Source organism: Zalophus californianus, chromosome 9, assembly GCF_009762305.2.
Source record: "Zalophus californianus isolate mZalCal1 chromosome 9, mZalCal1.pri.v2, whole genome shotgun sequence".
Lineage (NCBI taxonomy): Eukaryota > Metazoa > Chordata > Mammalia > Carnivora > Otariidae > Zalophus > Zalophus californianus.
This window is the reverse complement of record NC_045603.1, coordinates 85,836,733-85,864,700: the sequence shown is the minus strand read 5'-3', so window position 1 is coordinate 85,864,700 and position 27,968 is coordinate 85,836,733. Positions and strand designations below refer to the sequence as shown.

Genomic DNA, 27,968 nt, shown 5'->3' with positions numbered 1-27,968 from the left:
ATGCAGTATATGTTAAGAAAAAAGAAAAGATACCAGGAGGGGAAGAATGAAGGGGGGGCAATCGGAGGGGGAGATGAACCATGAGAGACGATGGACTCTGAGAAACAAACTGAGGGTTCTAGAGGGGAGGGGGTGGGGAGGGGTTAGCCTGGTGATGGGTATTAAAGAGGGCACGTTCTGCAGGGAGCACTGGGTGTTATGCACAAACAATGAATCATGGAACACTACCTCAAAGATTAATGATGCAATGTATGGTGATTAACATTACAATAAAAAATTTTTAAAAAAAGATCCCACAGAAGTGAAGTTGGAAAAAAAATTGAAAAACGAGAATAACATAAGCCGCTCAGGATACTTGAGAGGAGTGATCCAAAAGATAGGATTTGATTTGTGCAAATGTAAACAACTCACTTGTTTTTGAGTTATGGAAAGAGAGAGTTATGGAAAAGTGAGGGTGCAGTGGGGCAGGAGATTATTTAATGGAATAAACTTGAAAATGGATTAATTATACAGCTCTTCCCAATTGCCTCCAGACAAAACTCTCCCCTGAGCACCAAGCCTGCCAGTTGTGTCTCCTTGATGCATGTTTATTTTTAGGAATCTCAAACCTGACTTTTGAAAAGATGATTTTGTTGTTTTTAACCCCAAGACTTCTCTTTTTCTCATCTCAAATAACAATATTACTACATACACTTACCCAAACTAAAAACTTAGAAAATAAACTCAGAAAACTCATTTTCCCTTATTCCCACATCTTGTTGATTCTCCTCTTAAACGTCTCCAAAGTGTGTCTGTGATCTTTTGTTTCCTTCTTTCCAGCCATTAGCATTTTTTTCCCCCTGAAATCAGCTTTCTAACAAATTTCTTTGTTATTAAGTCCATCTTTTACACAGATACTGGAATCGGCCCTCTAAAATTTAATTCCCTTATGTTACGTTTAAAAACACAATTTCATCTCCCAATGTTTGGAATATTTCTATCCTTATGTTCCACCCACACAGATAATCTTTCTGTTTTTCAAATTATCTGTGTTCTTTCACTACTTGGGCTTTTCATGTGTTTCCTATTTTGTTTTAAATGTTTATTTCTTCTTCAAATTCTACATTTCTATTATCTTTTAAAGACTTAGTTCAAATGTCACCACACCTATAAAAACTTTAACCAGTATAAACAGAATTAATCATCTTTCCTATGTACTCATGACATTACACATTTATAGTATTCATTATATTATGCTGGTGTTATTTATTGTTTTTGCCCCAGGAAATTATTAGTTCTTTTAGGGCACTTATTATGTCCAGCTTTTACTGCCCTTCTTACTCTGCACTTGTCTCAACTCCAATATGTAGCAGAGTATTTGCCATATTGGAGTTGCTCAATAAATGGTTTGCTGAATAAACGAATTGAGGTTCAAATGAGTTAACTGAGTTAATCATGGCTGTACCTCTGGCAAAATGGAAACTTGGAACTCTCTTCTGACTTCAATTCCAGAACTCTTGCCAAAAAGTATAATGGACTTACTTGCCATGATTGCAGGTAAATATAGACTTTATCTCTTACCTGAATGGGTTATCTCCTTCTACCTGTGATCCTTTAATATCCATTTGATAATTGTGAATATTTTTATCTCTGTTTCAAAATCTTTCAGTCTTAAGTTCTCTACTTCATGGCATAGGCCTTTTAATGTTTTTCACTAAATATTTCAGCTTTCTTATTCCTTTTGATTTTTTAGGTTCTGAGAAAATCATCATATCATTCTTTCTCTGTACTTCAGTCCTGCATGAGGAACAGGGTTAAAATTGCCCATCTCATAGGGTTGTAGTTAGATTAAAAGAAAGCACATTTATAAATCTATCTATATTAACTCATTTCATATCCTTCTAAAATCCCAGTTCATTGGAGAGATTCTATTATGGCTATGTGTTTACATCTATTACCTTTTTCTTTTTTCAATTTTAATTTAATTTTTGTTTTTAAAATTTTATTTTATTTAAATGCAATTAATTAACATATAGTGTACTATTAGTTTCAGAGGTAGGGTTCAGTGAATTTTTTCCTTTTTTAAAAAAGCCGTTTAGAATTATACTGTGAGATTTTTACTTTTTTGAGTCTCTCTTATATTGAGCTAATTTTCCTTTTAAGATTGAAGATACGAACCATGAAAAAGCTTTCTCTGAACTTCTAGGAATTTCCTCTCATACAGGACAAGGTTTATATTTGATAATATTTATATCTGCTTTAATGAGATATTCTATTACTTTCTGAAAATTTCTCCTCTTTGATTTCACAAATGAGTGCTTTGATGGTCAGCATTTAGATGAGTTCACTTTTCTATTTCTTCAATAATCAATGAATCATATTGTCAATATGCTCATTACTGATTCTGCAACACCTGTAATAGTATATGGCATAAAAGTGTGCTTAGCTAAATGACCATAAGCCCTGTTTTGATCTGAATGAACCTAAAGCTAAAAACTGGATGATGGTAGCTCATAATGGTAATAAAAATACATTTATCGGTGCTTACTGTGTGGCTAGCCCTGTGTCAAGAATTTTGTGTATATTATTTAAATTAATCCTCATAACAACTTTACTATAATTATCTCCATTGAAAAACTGAGGAAACTAAGAAATGAGAGGTTTCACTACCTGTTGACTCTGTACCAGATTTATAATCTGAATTGGGGGAATAATAATTTATCCAACAACCCAAAAACACTTATTGAGCCTTTGCTCATTACGTGTTAGGCATCTGAGTTTGATGGAGAGCCTGATAACATTTTTTTTCTATTTATTCATTAGAAGAGAGCCAAAACTTGAAGCCTTCTAGTTCTTCACAGCAGACTGGGCATAAGGCAGAAGCCACCTCTTCCTCCCTCTAATTCTAATGAATAATCTAAAAGGTATTAAAAGCAACTCATTCCTCTGCTAGAAAACAAGAAGTGATATAGTCTGTAAATCCGAAACCATGAGGGTTTTCTGAAAGGTAAATAGTAAAAACTAGAAAGAAATCCTAGTCCAAGACAAGTGCAAGAGAAGAAAACTGAAAACCATGGAAGTGGCTCCAAGGGTCCATCAAAGGCAAAGATACTGATAACGGGATGAAGAGAGGTCCCAGGGAGAACTGAGAGGAGGTTAATTGGGTATCCCACTCACTCAATAAGTGAAAACATGCACCTTTCCTTGTTTAACATGCCTCCCCAGATCATCAGCATACCCTCACTTAGTAGTATGAACATTTTAACTTTGAGTAACATGGACATTTTAACAATATTACATCTTCCAATCTATTAGCACAGATGTCTTTCCACTTATTTGATCTTCTTTGATTTCTTTAGCAATGTTTTGTAGTTTTAAGCATATAAGTCTTTCACCTCCTTAGTTTATTCTTAAATATTTTATTCCTTCAATGCTATAGTAAATGGGATTCTTTTCTTAATTTCCGTTTCAGATTGCTTATTTTCAGTGTATAGAAACACAACTGATTTTTGAGTGTTAATTTTTTATTCTGTGTCTTTGCTGTACTTGTTTAGTAGTTCTAGTAGCTTTTTTGTGTGTGGAATCTTTACAGATTTCTACAAATAAGATCATGTCATCTGTGAACAAATAATAATAATATAAATTATAAAATAATATGGTAAAAATATAATTTTACTTCTTTTCCAGTTTGTATGCCTTTAATTTTTTTTTCTTGTCTAATTACTCTGGCTAGAACTTCTAGTACTCTGTTGAGTAGTAGTAGCTACAGTGGGCATCCTTGCCTTGTTCCTGATCTCAGAGGAAAAGTTTTCAATGTTTCCTTCTATTCTTAGTTTGTTAAGTGCTTCTATCATAAGACAGTTGAATTTTGTGAAACACCTTTTCTGCATCTATTGAGATGATTATGTGGTTTTATTCTTCATTTTGTTAATGTGATATGTTACACTGATTGATTTTCATAAGTCGGATTTTCAACAATCGGACTTGCATTCCAGTTATAAATTCCACTTGGTTATGATGTATAATCCTTTTAATGCACTGTTAATTACTGTTTGCTAGTATTTTGTTGAGCATCTTTACAACAGTATTCATCAGGGATACTAGTCTGTAGTTTCTTTTCCTTGTGATGTCTTTGTTTGGCTTTGATATCAGGTCCTGTGGCCTCATTTAATGAGTTTGGGAGTATTCCCTCCTCTCCAATTCTTTGGAACTGTTCGAGAAGGATTAGCATTAATTCTTTAAATGTTTGGTAGAATTCTCCAGTGAAACCATCCTGTCCTATACTGTCTCTGTTGGGAAGTTTCTAATTACAGTTTCAATCTCCTCACTAGATACAGGTCTGTTCAGATTTTTTATTTCTTCATTATCCAATCCTGGTAAGTTGTATGTTTCTAGTAATTTATCCATTTCTTCTAGGTTACCCAGTGTTTTGGCATATAATTGTTCATACCTTATTTTATTTCCATGGCATTATAATGTTTCCTCTTTCATTTCTAATTTTAGCTATTTGAGTCTCCTCTTTTTCTTAATCTAAGTTTTTGTCAATTTTGTTGATTCTTTCAAAATCTAACTCTTAGTTTCATAGATTTTTTTCTATTGTTTTTCTATTCCCTTTTTCATTTATCTCTACTTTAAAATCCTTATTATTTACTTAATTCTGGTAACTTTGGGTTGAGTTTTTTCTTCTTTGTCTAGACCTTGAGGTATAAGGATAGGTTGTTGATTTGAGATCTATTTTTTCAACATTGTCATCTATCACTATACACTTTTAGTAGTGCTTTTATGACATCCCATATGTTTTGGTACATTGTGTTTTCATTTTCATTTGTCTCCAGATAGTTTCTAAATTCTCTTTTGATTTCTTCTTTGATCTATTGGTTGTATTGGTTAATTTCCACATATCTGTGGATTTTTCTGTGGTCAATGAGAATACATTGTATGATTTCAATTTTATTAAATTTGTTAGGACTGTTTTGTGACATAACATATGGTCTGTTTTGGAAAATGTTTCATGTGCACTTGAGAACAATGTATATTCTGATAGATAGAGTGTTCTATAAACGTCTATGTCCAATTAGGTCTAACTGCCTTACAGTGTTGTTCAAGTCTTCTGTTTCCCCTTTGATTTCCTATCTGGTTGTTCTAGCCATTATTAAAAGTGGGGTATTGAATCTCATATTTTTAATATGTTTCTATTTCTACTCATAGTTCTGTCAATGTTTGCTTCAAATATTTGAGTTTTCTAATTTTAGTTACATATATGTTTGTAATTGTTATATCTTCCTGATTAATTGACCCTTTTTTCTTTATGTAATGTCCTTCTTTGTCTCTTGTGATAGTTTTTGTCTTAAAGACTATTTTATCTATGAAAGTATGGCCATCCCTGTTCTCTCTAGGTTCTTGTTTGCATAAAATATTCGTCACCTGTTTGAGCAGGTATAACAAAAATACTGTAGACTGGGTGGCTTAAATAACAAATATTTATTTCTCATAGTTTTGGAGGTTGGGAAATTCAAGATCAAGGTGCTGGCAGATTAGGTTCCTGGTGATGTCTTGTTTCCTGATTCATAGATGGCTGTTTTCTCATTGTGTCTTCATACGATGGAAAAAGGGCAGGAGAGCCCTCTGGGGTCTCTTTTATAAGGATGCTAATCCTATTCATGGGGTCTCTGTCTGCTTGACATAATAACCTTCCAAAAGCCCCACTTCTTAATACCATCTCTTTGATGATTAGGTTTTCAACATGAATTTTGAAGGGAGAGAAATATTCAGCTTATTACATACCCTTTCATTTTTCGCTTTTTGGTGCCTAGATCTAAAATGAGTTTCTTGTAGACAGCATGTAGGTGAATCCTATTTTTTAAATCAGTTCAGACAGTCTATATCTTTTAATTAATGTACTCAATCAAGTTAGATTTAAACTATTATGGATAGGAAAGAACTGTTGCCATTTTGTCACTTGTTTTCTTTCTGTCTTAAAAGTTTTTGTTCTCTTTTCCTGTCTTGATGTTTCTCTTTGTGTTTAATTTTTTTTTAGTGATGTATGTTGATTCTCCTTTCATTTCCCTTTATGTATACTCTATAGACGATACAATTGTATTATTGTATTTTATATTTCCGTTACTAGGGAATATTATATTTTGGTATGGTTTTGTGTTGCTATTCATCCTTTCACTTCAACTTGTAGAACCTTCAGTGTTTCTTGTATGACAGATCTAGTGGTTATGAATTCCCTCAGCTTTGACTTATCTGGGAAAGTCTTGATTTCTCCTTATTCTTAAAGGACAGTTTTGACAGATATAATATTGTTTGTTGGCAGCCTTTTTCTTTTAGTACTTTGAATATTTTATTCTATTCCTTTCTAGTCTGCAAGTTTTTTTGCTGAAAAATCTGATGATAATCTAATGGGAATTCCTTTGTATGTGATGAGTCACTTTTCTCCTACTGCTTTCAAGATTTTCTTTTTGTCTGTGACTTTTGACAGTTTGATTATGATGTATCTTTGTGTCGGTCTCATGACATTTACCCGAGATGTGCTTCTTTGAATTTATCAAATTTGCATGTACATTTCTTTACTTAGATTTGGAAAATTTGGAGCTATAGTCTTTAAATAATTTTTCTGCCCCTTTCTCTTTCTTCTTCTGGTATTCTCATAATGCAAATACTGTTCTGCTTGATGGTGGTGTCCCATGGGTTCTTTACATTCTTCATATTTATTCATTCATTTTTTTTTCCCCTCTTGGCTCAGTCTCTGAGTTTGTTAATTCTTTTTCTGTCTGGTCAAGTTTAATTTTGAGCTCCTCTAGTGAAGTTTTCAAGTCAGGTAATGTTAAGAAGAAAACATTACCTGTTTTCTTCAGTTCTGGAATTTCTGTTTGGTTCTTCTTCCAAGTTTCTGTTTCTTCATAAATAATCTCACTTTATTTATGTATTGTTTTTCTGATTTCATTTAGAGGTATATCTATTTTGTGTTTTAATTCATTGAATATCCTTATGGTAATTTTGAATTATTTTTCTGGCAATTCATGTATCTCCATTTCTTTAGAGTCAATTTCTGGAGATTTAATTTCTTCCTTTAAATGTGTTGTGGTTTCCTGTTTCTTTATATGTCTTATTATTTTTTGTTGTTGGGGAACTTTGGCATTTGAAAATCAGCCAACTCTCTCAGACTTTGTGGTTTTGTACAGGGATGAGTTTAACCATGTAGCCAAGCTAGAGATTGTCTAGACCTCTCAAGTTTTTTTTTGGATGTGTGTCCTCCTTGCGCTATTGGAGAAGTTTGCTGGTGTTTACTAAGGACTTCTGCCTGGTGCCTAAAATAACTGCACCCTCCCTGGTTTAGTAAATTACAATCCTGGTGCTCCACCTAGTGTCTATCCCTGGTACTACAGATTCTAGTTCATAGTTTACTGTCTTTATTCTAGAGACACTCAAGTCTGGCCCTCCACTCTTGTCAGTACTTGAATACAAACTGGTCCCTCATGCTGCCTCCATACAAGTCAGAACATTGGTTATAAGTTCTATTCCTTTCTCTCCCCAGACAGAATATGGGAGTTGGGGATTTTGTCCCAATTGCATCAATGATGCTTTGTTGGGGGAAGGCTCTGGCAAGAAAGTTGAGAGTGTCACAGATTTTCCTACTGAATTTGTGAGGTTGGCTTCCCACTGTGTAGGATGCACAAATATTTTAAATGGTTTCTGGATTTCTCACAGAGATATTCAGTTTGTTGTTAAGTCTATGTATCCATGGGGGAAGGAGGATTGAGGGTTCCTATTTTATCATCTTGCTGACATCCTTCCCATCTCCATTTCTTTTTTTTTTTTTTTTTCAGAGAGAGAGGGACAGTTCAGGGAGGGGCAGAGGGAGAGAGAGAGAGAATCTTAAGCAGGCTCCACACCCAGCATGGAGTCTGACATGGGGCTCGATCTCACAATCCTGAGATCATGACCTGAGCCATAATCAAGAGTAGGATGCTTAACCAATTGAACCACCAAGCACCCCATCCCATCTCCATTTCTTAATTTCTGGTGTCAATAACATGATTTTTTTTAAATGATTAGAACTGGAAAATTTTCCTTTCTGTTCTATAATGTAAAGATAGTAAATGATACTATAATATGTCAGAATGGGCTGTCCTTGAAGAAAATGTTCATAATTTTGTCTAATCTCTCTGGACAAATTTAATATCTTTTTTCCTATGAGTCTTTTTGTTCCCTTTACCAACTTAGCAAAACTGGCTTTGATACCCTTCTACCTTTGGTGTTTCATTCTTAGATGACTTCCTATATCTTACATAAGAATTCTTAGTTATTTCTAATAAGTTGTAACATTTACAACTTTTCTCAAGCCCTTTCAACTTCATTAAAATTTCCATATGCAGGAAGGAAAGTACACACATTTTTCCAGCCATGGAAGGGCTGTATTGGGCCTCTCATCCCCTTCTCCAAGCATAACCTCATGTAAGACACATAGTAAGTTCTAGTTAGACAAAAACTCAATACATTTTTTAACATCTTTGTGGCAGGCACTGTTCTATGCCCCGGAGATATACCAGTGAACAAAACAGACGAAAAAAAATCCTAGCCTGATGAAAGTTATAGTGAAGGCAACATATATTACATACATACATACATACATACATACATACATACATAAAATTCATTGTGAGGGGAAAGTGGTATAATTTTAAATAGGATGGGTAAGGAAAGCCTCACTCTGAAAGTTACATTGAGCAAAAGCCTCAAGGATGTGAGAGAGTGAGTGATAAGGATATAACTATGGGGAAGAGCTTTCCCTGAAGGAAGAAAAGCAAGAACAAAGAACTTGTGTCAAAATAATAAACCTGAAATGCTCAAGGTAAAACAAAAAGGCTCTTGTGGATGGAGAGGAATGAGCAAGAACTAGAGTAACAGAAGATGAGATCAGAAGGGTAAAATGGAATATTTTTAGGGACGGGATAACTGGGGGGGGGGCAGATCATTTAGAGCCTTGTAGGCTGTTGGAAAGACTAGATATTACTAAGAGGGAGATGGGAAAATAGGGAGTGGTGGCATAATCTAATTTTTACTTTGAAAGAATTTTTGTAGTTACTGTGTTGAGAAGAGACTGTAAGGGGAATGAGAGCGGAAGCAGAAAGATCTAATAAGAGGCTAATGTGATGTTCCAGGCTATGCATGATGGTGGCTACCACTGGTGGTATAGGAGGTAATGAGAAAGACCTGTCTGAATCAGCTTGGGTTGCTATAAGAAAATAGCACAGGGGCGCCTGGGTGGCTCAGTCATTAAGCGGCTGCCTTCGGCTCAGGTCATGATCCCAGGGTCCTGGGATCGAGCCCTGCATTGGGCTCCCTGCTCAGCGGGAAGCCTGCTTCTCCCTCTCCCACTCCCCCTGCTTGTGTTCCCTCTCTTGCTGTCAAATAAATAAATAAAATCTTAAAAAAAAAGAAAATAGCACAGACTAGGTGGCTTAAACAACAAAAATTTATTTCTCATCGTTCTGGGGGCTGGAAATCTTGAGATCTGGGTACCAGCATAGTTGGGTTCTGGTGAGAACACTCTTCCTCGTTTTCAGATGGCTATTTTCTTGTGTCCTCACAAAGCAGAGAGAGAGAGAGAAGTAAGCCCTTCTAAGGACACTAATCCTAGCATGAGGGCTCTATCTTTATGACCTAATTCCCAAAGGACCTCTCTCCAAATATCATCACATTAGGGATTAGGGTTTCAACATATGAATTGGTGGGGACACAAACATTAGTCCATAGCAGAATAATATTTTAATGTTGGATGTAAAAGGAATTTACTTATGGGTATAAATGTGGGCTGTAAGAAGGACGAATCAACACATTTTGTTAAAATGAATTTGAAAATAAAATATGTATAACCACTAAAGTATTTTTTTAATTTTTTTACTGTTATGTTAATCACCATACATCATTAGTTTTTGATGTAGTGTTCCATGATTCATTGTTTGTGCATAACACCTAGTGCTCCACGCAGAATATGCCCTCTTTAATACCCATCACCAGGCTAACCCAACCCCCCATGCTCCTCCCCTCTAGAACCCTCAGTTTGTTTTTCAGAGTCCATTGTCTCTCATGGTTCGGCTCCCCCTCCGACTTACTCCCCTTCATTCTTCCCCTCCTGCTATCTTCTTTTTCTTTTTTCTTAACATATGTTGTATTATTTGTTTCAGAAGTACAGATCTGTGATTCAACAGTGGAGTCTATTTTTGTGTGTGGTGTAAGGAAATGGTCCATTTTCATTCTTCTGCATGTGGCTGTCCAATTTTCCCAACACCATTTGTTGAAGGGACTGTCTTTTTTCCATTGGACATTCTTTCCTGCTTTGTCAAAGATGAGTTGACCATAGAGTTGAGGGTCCATTTCTGGGCTCTCTATTCTGTTCCATTGATCTATGTGTCTGTTCTTGTGCCAGTACCATACTGTCTCTACGATGACAGCTTTGTAATAGAGCTGGAAGTCCGGAATTGTGATGCCGCCAGCTTTGCTTTTCTTTTTCAATATTCCTCTGGCTATTCGGGGTCTTTTCTGGTTCCATACAAATTTTAGGATTATTTGTTCCATTTCTTTGAAAAAAGTGGATGGTATTTTGATGGGGATCACATTGAATGTGTAGATTGCTCGAGGTAGCATTGACATCTTCACAATGTTTGTTCTTCCAATCCATGAGCATGGAACGTTTTTCCATTTCTTTGTGTCTTCTTCAATTTCTTTAAGAGTATTTTATAGTTTTCTGAGTACAGATCCTTTGCCTCTTTGGTTAGATTTATTCCTAGCTATCTTATGGTTTTGGGTGCAATTGTAAATGGGATCGACTCCTTGATTTGTCTCTCTTCTGTCTTGTTGTTGGTGTATAGGAATGCCACTGATTTCTGTGCATTGATTTTATATCCTGCTACTTTACTGAATTCCTGTATGAGTTCTAGCAGTTTTGGGGTGGAGTATTTTGGGTTTTCCACATACAGTATCATATCATCTGCAAAGAGTGAGAGTTTGACTTCGTCTTTGCCGATTTGGATGCCTTTGATTTCTTTTTGTTGTCTGATTGCTGTAGCTAGGACTTCTAATACTATGTTGATTAGCAGTGGTGATAGTGGACACCCCTGCCGCGTTCCTGACCTTAGGGGAAAAGCTCTCAGCTTTTGCCCATTGAGAATGATACTCGCTGTAGGTTTTTCGTAGATGGCTTTTATGATATTGAGGTATGTACCCTCTATCCCTATACTCTGAAAAGTTTTGATCAAGAAAGGATGCTGTACTTTCTCAAATGCTTTTTCTGCATCTATTGAGAGGACCATATGATTCTTGTTCTTTCTTTTGTTAATGTATTGTATCACGTTGATTGATTTGTGGATGTTGAACCAGCCTTGCAGCCCAGGGATAAATCCCACTTGGTCATGGTGAATAATCCTTTTAATGTATTATTGGATCCTATTGGCTAGTATTTTGGTGAGAATTTTTGCATCCATGTTCATCAGAGATATTGGTCTGTAATTCTCCTTTTTGATGGGGTCTTTGTCTGGTTTTGGGATCAAGGTAATGCTGGCCTCATAAAATGAGTTTGGAAGATTTCCTTCCATTTCTATTTTGTGGAACAGTTTCAGGAGAATAGGTATTAATTCTTCTTTAAATGTCTGATAGAATTCCCCTGGGAAGCCATCTGGCCCTGGGCTTTTGTTTGTTGGGAGATTTTTGATGACTGCTTCAATTTCCTTAGTGGTTATAGGTCTGCTCAGGTTTTCTATTTCTTCCTGGTTCAGTTTTGGTAGTTGATACATCTCTAGGAATGCACCCATTTCTTCCAGGTTATCTAATTTGCTGGCATAGAGTTGCTCATAATATGTTCTTATAATTGTTTGTATTTCTTTGGTGTTGGTTGGGATCTCTCCTCTTTCATTCATGATTTTGTTGATTTGGGTCATTTCTCTTTTCTTTTTGATAAGTCTGGCCAGGGGTTTATCAATCTTGTTAATGCTTTCAAAGAACCAGCTCCTAGTTTCGTTGATCTGTTCTACTGTTCTTTTGGTTTCTATTTCATTGATTTCTGCTCTGATCTTTATTATTTCTCTTCTCCTGCTGGGTTTAGGCTTTATTTGCTTTTTTTCTCTAGCTCCTTTAGGTGTAGGCTTAGGTTGTGTATTTGAGACTTTTCTTGTTTCTTGAGAAAGGCTTGTATTGCTATATACTTTCCTCTCAGGACTGCCTTTGCTGTATCCCAAAGATTTTGAGCAGTTGTGTTTTCATTTTCATTGGTTTCCATGAATTTTTTAATTCTTCTTTAATTTCCTGGTTGACCCATTCATTCTTTAGTAGGATGCTCTTTAGCCTCCATGTATTTGAGTTCTTTCCAACTTTCCTCTTGTGATTGAGTTCTAGTTTCAGAGCACTGTGGTCTGAAAATATGCAGGGAATAATCCCAATCTTTTGGTACTGGTTGAGACCTGATTTGTGAGCTAGGATGTGATCAATTCTGGAGAATGTTCCATGGGCACTAGAGAAGAATGTATTTTCCGTTGCTTTGGGATGGAATGTTCTGAATATGTCTGTAAAGTCCATTTGGTCCAGTGTGTCATTTAAAGTCTTTATTTCCTTGTTGATCTTTTGCTTAGATGATCTGTCCGTTTCAGTCAGGGGGGTGTTAAAGTCCCCCACTATTATTGTATTGTTGTCAATGTGTTTCTTTGCTTTTGTTATTAATTGCCTTATATAATTGGCTGCTCCTATGTTAGGGGCATAGATATTTACAATTGTTAGATCTTCTTGTTGGATAGACCCTTTAAGTAGGATAGAGTGTCCTTCTTCATCTCTTATTACAGTCTTTGTTTTAAAATCTAATTTGTCTGATATAAGGATTGCCACCCCAGCTTTCTTTTGGTGTCCATTAGCATGGTAAATGATTTTCCACCCCCTCACTTTCAATCTGGGAGTGTCTTGGGTCTAAAATGAGTCTCTTGTAGACAGCATATTGATGGGTCTTGTTTTTTAATCCAATCTGAGAGCCTGTGTCTTTTGATTGGGGCATTGAGCCCATTTACATTCAGGGTAACTATTGAAAGGTATGAATTTAGTGCCATTGTATTGCCTGTAAGGAGACTGTAACTGTATATTGTCTGTGTTCCTTTCTGATCTATGATGCTTTTAGGCTTTCTTTTTGCTGTGAGGACCCCTTTCAATATTTCTTGTAGGGCTGGTTTTGTATTTGCAAATTCCTTTAGTTTTTGTTTGTCCTGGAAGCTTTTTATCTCTCCTTCTATTTTCAGTGACAGCCTAGCTGGATATAGTATTCTTGGCTGCATATTTTTCTCATTTAGTGCTCTGAAGATATCATGCCAGTCCTTTCTGACCTGCCAGGTCTCTGTGGATAGGTCTGTTGCCAATCTAATGTTTCTACCATTGTAGGTTACATATCTCTTCTCCCGAGCTGCTTTCAGGATTTTCTCTTTGTCTCTGAGACTCCTAAGCTTTACTATTAGATGTCGGGGTGTTGACCTATTTTTATTGATTTTGAAAGGGTTTCTCTGTGCCTCCTGGATTTTGATGCCTGTTTCCTTCCCCACATTAGGGAAGTTCTCTATTATTTGCCCCAATATACCTTCTGCCCCTCTCTCTCTTTCTTCTTCTTCTGGGATCCCAATTATTCTAATGTTGTTTCGTCTTATGGTATCGCTTATCTCTCGAATTCTGCCCTGGTGATCCAGTAGTTGTTTATCTCTCTTTTTCTCAGCTTCTTTATTTTCCATCATTTGATCTTCTATATCGCTGATTCTCTCTTCTGCCTCATTTATCCTAGCATTAGTGCCCCCATTTTTGATTGTACCTCACTAATAGCCTTTTTGATTTCAACTTGGTTAGATTTTAGTTCTTTTATTTCTCCAGAAAGGGTTTCTCTAATAATTTCCACACTTTTTTCAAGCCCAGCTAGTATCTTTAAAGTCATGATTCTGAATTCTAGGTCTGACATCGTACTAATGTCAGTATTGAGTAGGTCCCTGGCAGACGGTACTACCTCTTGTTCTTTTTGCTGAGGTGATTTTTTTCATCTTGTCATTTTGTCCAGAGGAGAATAGATGAATGAGAGAACAGAATGCTAACAGGTTAACATAGTCTCCAGCAAATATACTCTATACAAATCAGAAAAGACCTGAAACCAGGGGACAAGAAAGGGAAAGAAAGAAGAAAGAGAAAAAAAAAAAGATAAAAACAAACAAAAACAGAACAAAACAAAACAAAACAAAAACAAAACAGAATATGATCAAATATGATCAGGCTAGTGTATAGATCAGTGCCACACACTAGATTTTGGGCGTATTTTGGTCTGTTAGAAGAAAGTGCCTGCTAAAATTTTAAAGGAAGAAAGACATATATGTACAAAATAAGGGTTGATACAATGAAGGGATGCAAGATGAAAGGGATAAAGATGAAAATTATAAAAGATTTTATAAAAGAAATTGATAGATAAGAAGTTGTTTTTAAAAAGAAAGAAGATTTTAAAAAAAAGAAAAAAAAGGGAGAGAATGTGATCAGGCAGGACACTGGAACAAAGCCATACACTAGTGATTTAGGGTATATTTTGATCTGTTAGAAGAAATTGTATCTCAAAATTTTAAAGAGAGAACAACTTTATATATATATATATATATATATATATATATATATATATGCCCAAAATAAGGGTAACTACTATGAAGGGATAAAAATATGACTCTAAAAATGAAAAATAAAAAATGTTTTTTTTAAAAAGGGATTGATAAGATGTTTGTTGTAAAAGGGAAAAAGAAAAATTAAGAAAAAAACAGTTAAAAAAATTAACTTTGAAAAACTAATGAATCATGGTAAAAAAGCCATGAATTCTATGTGCAGTATTCCCCTAGCGCTAGAGTTCTCCCGTTCTCCTTGATCAGTAAACTTGGTTTTGGCTTCCTGGCTATTTATGCTGATCTTCTGGGGGAGGGGCCTGTTGCCGTGATTCCCAAATATCTTTGCCGGAGGCGCAATTGCCCCGCCCTTGTCGGTCCCAGCTAAGCAAGCCGCTCGGGTTTGCTCTCAGGAGCTTTTGTTCCCTGCAAGCTCTTGGTAGGCTTTGGAGGACCAGGGTGAAAATGGTGGCCTCCCAATCTCCACTCGGAGGAGCTGAGAACTCGGGACCCCGCTCCTCAGTGTGCCCCCAGAGAAAAGCAGTCACTCCCGTCTCCCCGGTCTCCAGCCGCACTCCATGCTCACCTGGCCTGTGACCGATTGTTTCTATCTCTGGCACCCAACTCCGTGTGGAGTCTTCAAACCCAGCAGATCCCTGCGGTGCGTTCCTGCGCTGCTCCTCCCCGGGGAGGAAGGGGAGTCTCCCTGGCTCTGCCGCTTGTTGGGTCCCTGCTGGAGGAGCAGTTGCCTGACTGGGCCGCGGATCACAGTTTATGGCAACCCAGAGCTGAGAGACCGCGCCTCGGCTCCGTCTCTGCAGCCGGCTTCCCCGCTCCGATACCTGGGAGCTCTGCCGCACTCAGGCACCCCCGGTCTTTCTGTGACCCCGAGGGTCCTGAGACCACACTGTCCCGCGAGGGTTCCACCGCCCCGCTTAGCCACTGGAGCGACGTCCCTCAGCGGAGCCAACTTCTAAAACGTCCGATTTTGTGCTCCCCGGCTCTATCACTTGCCAGAAGCGGCCGACGGAGGACCCCTCCCCCACCGTCTATCCTCCCGAATATCGCCTCGGATTCACTTCTCCGCACGTCCTACCTTCCAGAAAGTGGTCGCTTTTCTGTTCAGAGAGTTGTTACTATTCTTATCTTCAATCTCCTGTTGAGTTCGTAGGTGTTCAGAATGGTTTGATCCCTATTCAGCTGAATTCCTGAGACCAGACGAAATCCAGGTCTTCTACTCCTCTGCCATCTTACTCCACCCTTCACTAAAGTATTTTTTTAGAATGTTGAATATACTGCTTTTTTTTTTCATTTTTATTTGGATTTCTCCAATAATAGTGAGGTTTTATAAATTTAAAAAAACTTCCATTTTCCAGCTGACTTCCTGGAAATGCCATCTTTGAGAATGTCTAGCCACTCCCCTCACAGTTAGTCTGTATGATTCATTGGGGAATAAAGATAGCTTATCATTATCACCATCTCAGGTCATTATCTAGCTTTTTAAAAAATCAGTTAAAAATATAAAATGAAAAAAACAGCCTTGACTGTTCTACTCTAATTATCTGATGTAAACAAGTTAGAAAATGATGCTTTATCAGTACAGTGATGATAATGTTAAAAGGACTAGGAAGTACCAATTGGTATAGAGGAAAGTTGAATATGATTTTAATGATAAAAATAATGTTTTTAAGTAAAGAAGGTAAGTTATTTTTAATTCAATGCATATATAAGTATTATAGTCTTTTTATTAATTATTTTATCCTTTCTTTCTGCTTTTTCTTAGATGTTCTTAGTAGCCCTGTCATTGAGCTTTATGTGTAAGGGACTAGGTGGAGTCATCATGAAAAGTTCCATCACTCAAATAGAAAGGAGATTTGACATACCATCTTCGGTTTCTGGCTTAATTGATGGAAGCTTTGAAATTGGTAATTTTTATTTCTATTTTTGTTATTAGTAACAAGATTTGCAGAGGTAAAAACTGTTCATGCAAACTCTACACCACTGATTTTCAGTCAGGAGTAAATTTGCCCCCCAGGGACAATTCAGTGATATCTGATGTTATTTTTGATTGTCATAACTGAGGGGAGGGAGATTGTTATAGGCATCTAGTAGTAGAGGCTAGGGGTGCCACTAAACATCCTACAATGCACATGACAACACCCACGACAAAGAATTATCTAGCCCAGAATGTCAATAATGCAGAGGTTGAGAAACCTTGATCTATACCAACTCATTGTTTGCAAACTAATGCTTTGCAGGGCTGTACCTTCCCTCTCTCAAGATGTCCTAGTACAAAAAAGAAATTAAAAATTAAAGGTTGGAGAGAGGATTATGACTGTAATGATTTGAGAAGGAGGAACAGCTTTGAAGCAATCTCTGTTAGGTTTGTACTGTTTAACTGGGTATAAAATTTGGGTTGAAAAGTGTTTTTTTTTAAACATTGAATATATTGCTTTGTTGTCTTTAATTTGGATTTCTCAAATAACAGTGAGGTTTTATGTAAGTATTAGATATTATTTTCTCTTATTTCATGAAATGGTAGCTCATTACCTTTGCCCTCCCCCTTATAGATTTTTTAAAAATTTTAAATAATATTCAAGTTTATTAAACAAATTTTTAAAAGTATTATAAAATGTTTAACTTTCATCATCTTCAAGGTTTATGTTGCTCCCAAATCTTGCATATAACTGAATCTGTTAACACCCCCTGAATTAATTCCACTCTGGATTCTCAGGCATCAATTTATTCTTACAAATTTTTCTTGTTTCTTTTAACATTTCCTATGTTTCTTCTTGAGAATGCCTAATGAAAACATCACCAATTAGGTCAGGTATCATTAAGCACTCATTATCTGCAAGCATGATGTCCTCACAAGCATCTTCTAAATTTTAGAGTTGTTTCTTTTTCACTTCTTTCTTCCTTCAGCTCTACTTGTATTCATTGCAATTTTTTTTTCTTTTGTTGATCTTCAGAAATAACATTGACATCTTCTCAGCCCCCTTCTTCATGGTGCCTGCCATCTTGGGCCCTTTTTAGATTTTTTAATGATTTGAAGGGACTCAAAATTATTTCTGTTGTATTAATTACAAATAAGTTTGCTGTTTACTTAACTTATTTAAAAATATATTAGCTATTGAATATTTTAAAAAAATAATTGCATAAAGAAAGACCCATTTATTTTTTTATTATGAATTCTGTCTTTTTATGATTAAGAGGTTATTATGCCCTGCATATCCTTTACTCTTCCACCTCCGAGATTTAATGAAATCACCTAAAGTTTTAGTTTAGACTATTAATTAGCTTTAAATTCTAACTCCATTCTAATTCTAATTTAAATTCTAATTCTATTATTATGTGTCTCTTTTTATTGAGGAATGGATTCTTAATATTTTTGTTAAACTTTGTAGCTATTTAACAGTAATTACATAGACATGGTTTTAGGTTTTACTAGTTTCTTTCCTTACCACTGTTAATTGAATCTTATGATTTCAAATCTCATCTTTAGTTTTTGTGGAGTATATCTTCAAGTAGTTATTTTTTGCATGGAAATAATAGAAATAACATTTTCTAAGCCCTTGCTTGTTGGAAAATGTATTTACTTTATCATTATATTCAAGTAATAACGTCTGATTATAGAATTAAATTTTCAAAATCTTTTTTCCTCAGAACATTTAAAACATTTACCTGATCTATAATATTCAGTGTTACACATAAGAAATCATTATCAATGTCATTGTCATGCACCTCATTTTTATCCCTGAATTTCAGAAATTTTACCAACATATATCAGAACTGTTTATTTTACATTACTTAATGCTGGAGAAATATAGAATTTTGTCATCTGAAGGCTTAGGTCTTTCTTTAACTCAGGGAATTTATTTTCTATTATTAAATTTGTTCCTTCCCCTCTATTTTCTTGCTTTCTTCTGAAACATATATAAAACGAATATTAAATTCCCTCATAATTTTGTTCCTTTAACTTTTTCTGCCTAAAATTCTACTTTTTTGCTTTATGTTCCATCATTCTTCTCTGATACCACCTTCCATCTTATCAGGTCTCAGGATGTACATGTTTTAATAGTATTTTTAATTTAAAAAAATTCTTTATTTTTCTCTTATTATTTTTGTCTGCCAGTTCTTATGTTATGGATGCAGCCTACCCTTTCACCTCTAGAGAGACTAGATTTTTTCAGTTTCTCCTCTTTTTAGTTTCTTTATTTAATGTTCTCTCCATGGGTTACTTTATCTGCCAGTTCATTTTGGTGCTTTTATTACATGCTTTTTCCCCCATCAAAAGTTCAGTAATTATTGGTTGTTATCTATTTGTTATTATATATGTAGCTCCAGATGAGTCAGGTTGGTCATGACTTCTTCCACTTGGAATGCTCTTCTGCTCCTTGTTAATCTAAATAACTTATACTCTGCATTACATCTCAAGTGGCCTTTCCTCCAGGAAACTTTATTGTAACACCTACTTAATTTAAGCTTTTCCTTTCTGTTGTCTAGTAGCACCTCTGTTCATCTACTTATTTTTATCACTGGTATATAAGCTTCTGGAGGACAAATAATAAGGTTTACTTTCTTCTTTATATTTCTAGCTCCTAGCACTATGACAGGTACTTAAAAGGAATTTAAAGAACGGTAGGAGTGAATTAATAAATGCTTGAATGAACAACTTTCTCTCAGGTCAGGAAGATTTTCTGCATTTTTTCCCAGTCAAAAACAATTCAGTCAAGAGCTTTCCCCCTAAGGTCAGGAACATGGCAGGGATGTCCACTATCACCACTGCTATTCAACATAGTATTAGAAGTCCTAGCCACAGCAATCAGACAACAAAAAGAAATGAAAGGCATCCAAATCATCAAAGAAGTCAAACTCTCACTCTTTGCAGATGATATAATACTTTATGTGGAAAACCCAAAAGACCCCACCCCAAAACTGCTAGAACTCATACAGGAATTCAGTAAAGTGGCAGGATATAAAATCAATGCACAGAAATCAGTTGCTTTTATATACACCAACAACAAGACAGAAGAAAGAGAAATTAAGGAGTCTATCCCATTTACAATTGCACCCAAAACCATAAGATACATAGGAATAAATCTAAACAAAGAGGCAAAGAATCTGTACTCGGAAAACTATAAAATACTCTTAAAGAAATTGAGGAAGACACAAAAAAATGGAAAAACGTTCCATGCTCATGGATTGGAAGAACAAACATTGTGAAGATGTCAATGCTACCTCGAGCAATCTACACATTCAGTGCAATCCCTATCAAAATACCATCAACATTTTCCCAAAGAAATGGAACAAATAACCCTAAAATTTGTATGGAACCAGAAAAGATCCCAAATAGCCAGAGGAATGTTGAAAAAGAAAAGCAAAGCTGGTGGCATCACAATTCCAGACTTCAAGCTCTATTACAAAGCTGTTATCGTAGAGACAGTATGGTACTGGCATAAAAACAGACACATAGATCAATGGAACAGAGTAGAGAGCCCAGAAATGGACCCTCAACTCTATGGTCAATTAATCTTTGACAAAGCAGGAAAGAATGTCCAATGGAAAAAAAACAGTCCCTTCAACAAATGGTGTTGGGAAAAGTGGACAGCCACATGCAGAAGAGTGAAACTGGCCATTTCCTTACACCACACACAAAAATAGACTCAAAATGGTTGAAAGACCTAAACGTGAGACAGGAGTCCATCAAAATCCTAAAGGAGAACACAGGCAGTAACCTCTTCGACCTCAGCCGCAGCAACTTCTTCCTAGAAACATCACCAAAGGCAAGGAAAGCAAGGGCAAAAATGAACTATTGGGACTTCATCAAGATAAAAACTTTTGCACAGCAAAGGAAACAGTCAACAAAACCTAAAGACAACCAACAGAATGGGAGAAGATATTTCAAAAGACATATCAGATAAAGGGCTAATATCCAAAATCTATAAAGAACTTATCAAACTCAACACCCAGAGAACAAATGATCCAATCAAGAAATGGGCAGAAGACATGAACAGACATTATTTCAAAGAAGACATCCAAGTGGCCAACAGACACATGAAAAAGTGTTCAACATCGCTCGGCATAAGGGAAATCTAAATCAGAAACTCAATGAGATACCACCTCATGCCAGTCAGAATGGCTAAAATTAACAAGTCAGGTAATGACAGATGTTGGTGGGGATGCGGAGAAAGGGAAACCCTCCTACACTGTTGGTGGGAATGCAAGCTGGTGCAGCCACTCTGGAAAACAGTATGGAGCTTCCTCAAAATGTTGAAAATAGAGCTACCCTATGACCCAGCAATTGCACTACTGGGTATTTACTCCAAAGATACAAATGTACTGATCTGAAGGGGCACATGCACCCCGATGTTCATAGCAGCAATGTCCACAATAGCCAAACTGTGGAAAGAGCCTAGATGTCCATCAACAGATGAATGTATAAAGAAGATGTGGTAGGTATATATATATGTGTGTGTGTGTGTGTGTATGTATATGTATATGTATGTATATGTATATGTATGTATATGTATGTGTATATACACACACATATACACACACACACAATGGAATATTATGCAGCCAGCAAAAAAACCCCAATCTTGCCATTTGCAATGACATGATGGAACTAGAGGTTTTTATGCTAAGCAAAATAAGTCAATCAGAGAAATACAAGTATCATATGATCTCACTGATATGAAGAATTCTTAATCCCAGGAAAGAAACAGGATTACTGGAGTGGTGGGGGGTGGGAGGGATTGGGTGACTGGGTGATAGACATTGGGGAGGGTATGTGCTATGGTGAGCACTGTGAATTGTGTAAAACTGTTGAATCACAGACCTGTACCTCTGAAACAAATAATACATTATATGTTAAAAAAAAAAAAGAAGATAGTAGGAAGGGAAAAATGAAGGGGGGGGAAATTGGAGAGGGAGATGAACCATGAGACTATGGACTCTGAGAAACAAACTGAGGGTTCTAGAGGGGAAGGGGGTGGGGGGATAGGTTAGCCTGGTGATGTGTATTAAAGAGGGCATGTGTTGAATGGAGCACTGGGTTTTATATGCAAACAATGAATCGTGGAACACTACATCAAAAACTAATGATGTAATGTATGGTGATTAACATAACATAATAAAATAAAATAAAAATTCAGTCAACTCCAAATTCTTCAATAAAATTTTGCTTCACTAATATTGCCAAGTTATTCAAGTGCTTTATTACCTGTCTAAATTTCATTCTTCTTCTTAACATCATACAACTTTACAGTGAGTAGTTTAACGTAAGTGGGTTTCATCTCCTCAATTAAATTATATGATCTTTGGGTAAAGGCACCATATCTTATGCTCTATTTGTATTCATCTGGGCCTTTCCATCCTATTGGACACAAAATTGTACTGGCAATGTTTGTGATAGTGAATCATATCAAAATAATTTTATTCTCTTTCTAGGAAATTTGTTTGTGATTGTATTTGTGAGTTACTTTGGATCCAAACTACACAGACCAAAGATAATTGGAATTGGTTGCTTCATTATGGGAACTGGAAGTATTTTGACTGCTTTACCACATTTCTTTATGGGATAGTAAGTGTTAAACAGTTCTATGTCATTAATTATCATTTAATTGTAAATTAATGGTAAAATTTCAATTCTTTTCTTTTAAATAAGCAGTCATCTTTTAAGAAGAATACCCACTAAGCATGTGTAGAAATGAAGTATATTTTCTATGTTATAAGTAACTTATTGCTTTATCAGCCATGGCTTTCATTGACTTTGAGATATGAGTAGCACAAAGTATACAGTTTCATAGGAAATAAATGAACTTTTTATGACTTTTTGGTATAACATTTACATCATGTCTTTGCCTACAAGATTTTATTTATATTCAATAAAAGTTCATCATCTAACCCACTACCATTTCCATTGAGAGTATTCTTCTTAGGGTCATGGTATAGTTATAATTAGAGTCAGATACTAATGACAGAAAACTTAAAATAGTGATAGCTTAAATAAGATAGAAGCTTATTTTCCACATAGAAAAATTAATGTAGCCAGACCAGGCATGATAGATTCTTGCTTCTTTTTATTGTATTGCTCTGCCTTGCATGGCCTCAACCTCATGTTCCAAATTGTGGCAATGTTGTTCCACGCAACAAGAAAAAAGAAGGGAAGAAGAAAAGAAGAAACAGTGCATGCTGGCTGGGGCTTAATATATATTTTCAGAAGTATAACACTTCTAACTTCACAGTGGCCAGAACTTTGTTACATCTCACATTCAGATATAAAGACATTGGAATAACTAAACTTTATTCCAGATTGCCATGCTCCTAGCTAAAAATTCCATCTTCTATTACAATGGAAGGAGAGAAGAATGGTTATTGAGAGACAATGAACAGTTTCTGCTAAAGATATTAATTACTTATTCATTGCCAAAGCCAACAGTCATGCCTTTTGGTTACCATAGTAATTCCCTATCCCCCCTTTATTTGACCCTCATAAGTACTTTCTTCTTCCTGGTACTGATTCTTCTTATTTTCATTATATTATGTTCCTTGATTTATTTCCTATATTTGTGGCTTCTTCATCATGTCCGCCCTTTTATTCTGCTGCTGACACCATAATATCACTATCCTCTAAGCTCTCTCTTCAATCTTCTTCACTTCATTCTAGATTATTTGTATGAAGCATGTGCATTAAATGTAGCAATCACATACATTGACTTTTTCTTACACTCGGGATCTGTATAATCAGTCACCTCATGGGTATCGCCAGCCTAACATCCGATAAGAATTTCCCATCCAGGAGCACCTGGGTGGCTCAGTCAGTTGGGCGTCTGCCTTTGGCTCCAGTCGTGGTCCCGGGGTGCTGGAATCGAGCCCCGTGTCGGGCTCCCTGCTCAGCAGGGAGTCTGCTTCTCCCTCTCCCCTCTGCTCGTGCTCTCTCTCACTGTGTCTCTCTAATAAATGAATAAAGTCTTCAAAAAAATTTCCCATCCATATGTTCAAAACTAAATTCATCACTGTGCCAAAACCAGCTCAGATTTTTCACATTCACTCTTTCAGTAATGATTCATTTAGCCAAAGGAACTCAAACCAAAGTCAAGGGGGCTCATTCTAGATTCTTTCATTATTTTGACACACATGACAGATGGTCACCAAATATTGCTTATTCTACCTCCTATCTGTCAAAGTTGTTTCCTTCTTTCATCCTATTGTCCCTAACCTCATTGAAGCTTCCCACATCTCTGGCCTGGACTTTTTGCCTTCAGTTTCAATTCCATTCTAACTCATATACTATACTAGAATATTCATTTTAAAACACAAATCTAATTATTTTACTCCTGCTGAAAACTCCCTATTTCCTATACAGTGTTTTTTCAAGCATCGGATTCTGAACCATGAGTGGACCAATAAATCAATTCAGATTATTGAAATCAACAATTTTTGAGAGTATAGGATAGAATAAAATAGAAGAATATACAATGTGAGAACAAATATTTTTCTGTGAAACTTTTATTTCGATTGTACATATATTTGTGAATGTGTGTGCATATGTATATGTTGTGGGTGTGATGCAAAATGTATTTCTTACTCTTGGTCATAGTTGAAAATATTGAATGCCTCTTGCCTATGGATTAATATCTAAACTCATTTACATATATCTTCACTGTCTTTCTAGCTTCATCTAACACTGCTCTTCAGGGTGGAGAACCACATTCTAGGCTTGTGGTTTTCCAAATGTGCCATAATATGTTATATTTTTGCACATGGTGTTTCTATAGCCTTGAATAATTTTCCTTCTTTATCTACCTTTTAAGCTCCTGTCCATTTTTAATTTTTATTTCACATGTCATCCTCATTGTGGATTCTGTAATCCACCACCTTTCCCACCTCCAAGGAAAGCTAATCTTCCCTTTTCCCTTGTGACAACTCAGGACCTGTTATATTAAACTTATCACATGTTTTATGATATATGTTTATTTTATAGAGTTCAAAATACCCTAAGTACAAAAGCTGTGTGTTTTATTTCTAGTTCTTTGGAGCTGAACATAATGCCTGGTCTGCAGTAGGATGCCCTTGAAGCTCATAGGGTATCTCAGTATCTTTGGATCAGCATTTGTCCCTATTCTAGCTCCATCTCTGTTGTTAAGTTCTTCCTCATTGAACTGGAGGACTAGAATTTTTTAAAACTAAGTTTTGTAGAGTCAGACAGTTGAGTGTATGTGGGAGGGAGGAAGGTAGGAGTATCTAAGAAAGAAGACCAGACAGGTTATTGATAAAAAATGTAGATGAGGGGCACCTGGGTGGCTCAGTTGGGTAAGCATGTGCCTTTGGCTCAGGTCATGATCCCAGGGTTTGGGGATCAGCTCCGCATCAGGCTGCTTGCTCAGCAGGGAGTCTGCTTCTCTCTCTCCTTCTGCCTCTCCCCATACCCTCCCCTGGCTTGTGCTCTCTTGTGGGCCCACACACATGTTCTCTCTCTCAAATAAATAAATAAAATCTTTTTTAAAATGTAGGTGAATTGGTGTGCTTTGTAGATTGACTTGTAAAATGCTGTTCTAAAATTCATTAAGTATTATCAGAAGGTTAACCAAGAAGTTTAGATTGTGACCACCTTTGAAGACAATTCAAATGGATGGATAGAAACAGTTAGCAGGGTTGTTTTATTTTTTTTTTAAACAAAACATGAAACCAAGGTATTTCATATCTTGAACAGAATATAAGCACTCCTAGAATGATAATCCACCTTTCCCGGGAAGTACTGAATAATATTTCTTAGTGGGCACTCCCATTTCATTTTTACCCATCACATCCCCTAAAATTCAGGCTGGGAAATTGACAAAAAGGATTCTGATCATTTAGAGAAGAAAATCGTGCAATTAAAGTGGGAAAATTCCTCTATTTCTGGGAAAGTGTAACTATTCAGTAGATAAGCAAAATTTTAAATCTGGTGATATTCTTACAGTTATAGGTACTCTAAAGAAACTCTTACTGATCCATCAGAAAATTTAACATCAAGCTTATCAACCTGTTCACTTGATCAGAATTTGTTACTCAATAGAACATCACCTGAAGTAGTAGAAAAAGGTAAGAACCGATAGTGTCACTAATAAATATTCAAACTGGTCAACTTAATTATATCTGTAAAAATGATTATGATATTTATTAGCAAAAGTGACTAAAAAACAAACAGGAAAATCATTTGCATCTTATGTATGTAAGAAAAAATAATGTTAATATATATTATATATAAAGAGCAATAAGAAAAGAATATTTCAGTAGGGAATTGGCTAAGAATATATATATTTAAATTAGGGAAGTGGTATAAATATGTAAAAAATGTAATTTTATGAAAAGCACTATGCTAATTAAAGATTTTTTACCTATTGAGACACAAATTATGGTTATAAATTTTTTTACCTTTAGATGTTTCTACCTATTAGAAAAACATTTAAAATAAAAAGATTTTCTACCTATTTTTGTCAAAAATAAAAAGAAATGACATAGAGGGAAAGACATTTTATGCATTGCTGGGAGTATATAAGTTTCTAACTCTTTGAAAGTACATTTTCAATATAGTAAAGTACAAAAATATGCATATATGCTTAAATCAGCAATTCTACTTTTACTGACTTAGGAAAATAATCAGGAATGTGCACAAGGATTTATTTACAGTTATATCCATGGCATTCCTGTTTAATAGAATGGAAAGTTAGAAATATTTCATGAGGGACGCCTGGGTGGTTCAGCCGGTTAAGCTTCTGCCTTCAGCTCAGGTCATGATCCTGGAGTCCCCAGAATCTAGCCGCGTGGCAGGCTTCTTGCTCAGCAGGGAGTCTGCAGTCTACCTCTCCCTCTGCCCCAATCCCACTCATGCTTGCTCTCTTTCTCTCAAATAAATAAGGTCTTAAAAAAATATTTCATGAGGAAAAAGTAAGGGATTGATTAAATAAAGTACAAAACTTTTATTCAGAACACCACCATTAAAATTCTGGTATAAAAGAAATCTTAAAAACATGGGGAAATTGACATAATATGGTGTTAAGTATAAAAGTACTTTATAATACGAGCTGGACATTTAAGTATATAATGTACATAAATATGCATATTTTTATGTGAACTAAAAATGTGGAAGATATAACAAACACAAGGAGCAACTCTCTGTGTTTGTTGGGACTATAGATAATTTAATTTTTACTTGTTTACTTTTGGCTTTTGTATATTTTCAAATTTTGTAGCATGAATATGAATCATTCTTATAATTAGAAAAAAGCAAAAAATCTTAAATGAAATAATTAAGGAGTTAAAGTAGTTGAGTTTCTAATAGGAATGCTAAAATTAATATTTAAAATAAAACACTATCTTGTCTACATAGGTTGTGAAAAGGAATCTGGGTCATATATATGGATATATGTACTCCTGGGTAATATGCTCCGTGGAATTGGGGAAACCCCCATAGTACCCTTGGGGATTTCTTACATTGATGATTTTGCTGAAGAAGGACATTCTTCTTTTTATATAGGTAATGAACAGAAAATTAGATTTTATGACTACTTTCCTGGCTCCACTCTTGAAATAGTAGTGTTCCTACATTCATTCTTTTATTTATTAAAAAATATTTTTAGACATGTATAATGTTACTTTAAAAAATGTATTGCAAAAGAACCATGTATTCTTGGCATTTGATAAAATTGTTTTATAATATTTTCAGGTACTTTGCATGGACTATCAATGGTTGGTCCAATCATTGGCTTTATACAGGCATCTCTGTTTGCTAAAATGTACGTGGATATTGGATATGTAGATCTCAGTAAGTATAATCAGAACAAGGTAACATAATAATGTTTTTCAAGTATAGGACACCATTTTTCCAAATATTGAATTCATCGCTCAGCATCAGGGAAATCCAAATCAAAACCTCAATAAGATATCACCTCACACTAGTCAGAATGGCTAAAATTAACAAGTCAGGAAACGACAGATGTTCGCAGGGATGTGGAGAAAGGGGAACCCTCCTACACTGTTGGTGGGAATGCAAGCTGGTGTAGCCACTCTGGAAAACAGTATGGAGGTTCCTCAAAAAGTTGAAAATAGAGCTACCATATGACCCAGCAATTGCACTACTTGGTATTTACCCCAAAGATACAAATATAGGGATCCAAAGGGGTACGTGCACCCCGATGTTTATAGCAGCAATGACCACAATAGCCAAACTGTGGAAAGAGCCAAGATGTCCATTGAAAGATGAATGGATAAAGAAGATGTGATACACACACACACACACACACACACACACACACACACACACACACACACAATGGAGTATTATGCAGC

At 35.8% G+C, this 27,968-nt stretch overlaps 1 protein-coding gene across 3 annotated transcripts in view; it reads left to right on the top strand.

The window, feature by feature from the left end:
- LOC113923148 (solute carrier organic anion transporter family member 1B3-like) overlaps nucleotides 1–27,968 on the top strand; it is a 71,591-nt gene that overhangs the window by 19,166 nt on the left and 24,457 nt on the right. For all 3 annotated transcript variants that reach the window (XR_003520191.2, XM_027595766.1, XM_027595765.1), the window contains exons 3-7: nucleotides 16,417–16,558; nucleotides 22,086–22,218; nucleotides 25,600–25,721; nucleotides 27,010–27,156; nucleotides 27,346–27,444. Coding sequence is in view for 2 of the 3 variants with exons in the window: in XM_027595766.1 (XP_027451567.1) it covers nucleotides 16,417–16,558; nucleotides 22,086–22,218; nucleotides 25,600–25,721; nucleotides 27,010–27,156; nucleotides 27,346–27,444 (643 nt within the window). In the remaining variant the exon portion in view is untranslated. The remainder of the gene's footprint in view (nucleotides 1–16,416; nucleotides 16,559–22,085; nucleotides 22,219–25,599; nucleotides 25,722–27,009; nucleotides 27,157–27,345; nucleotides 27,445–27,968) is intronic.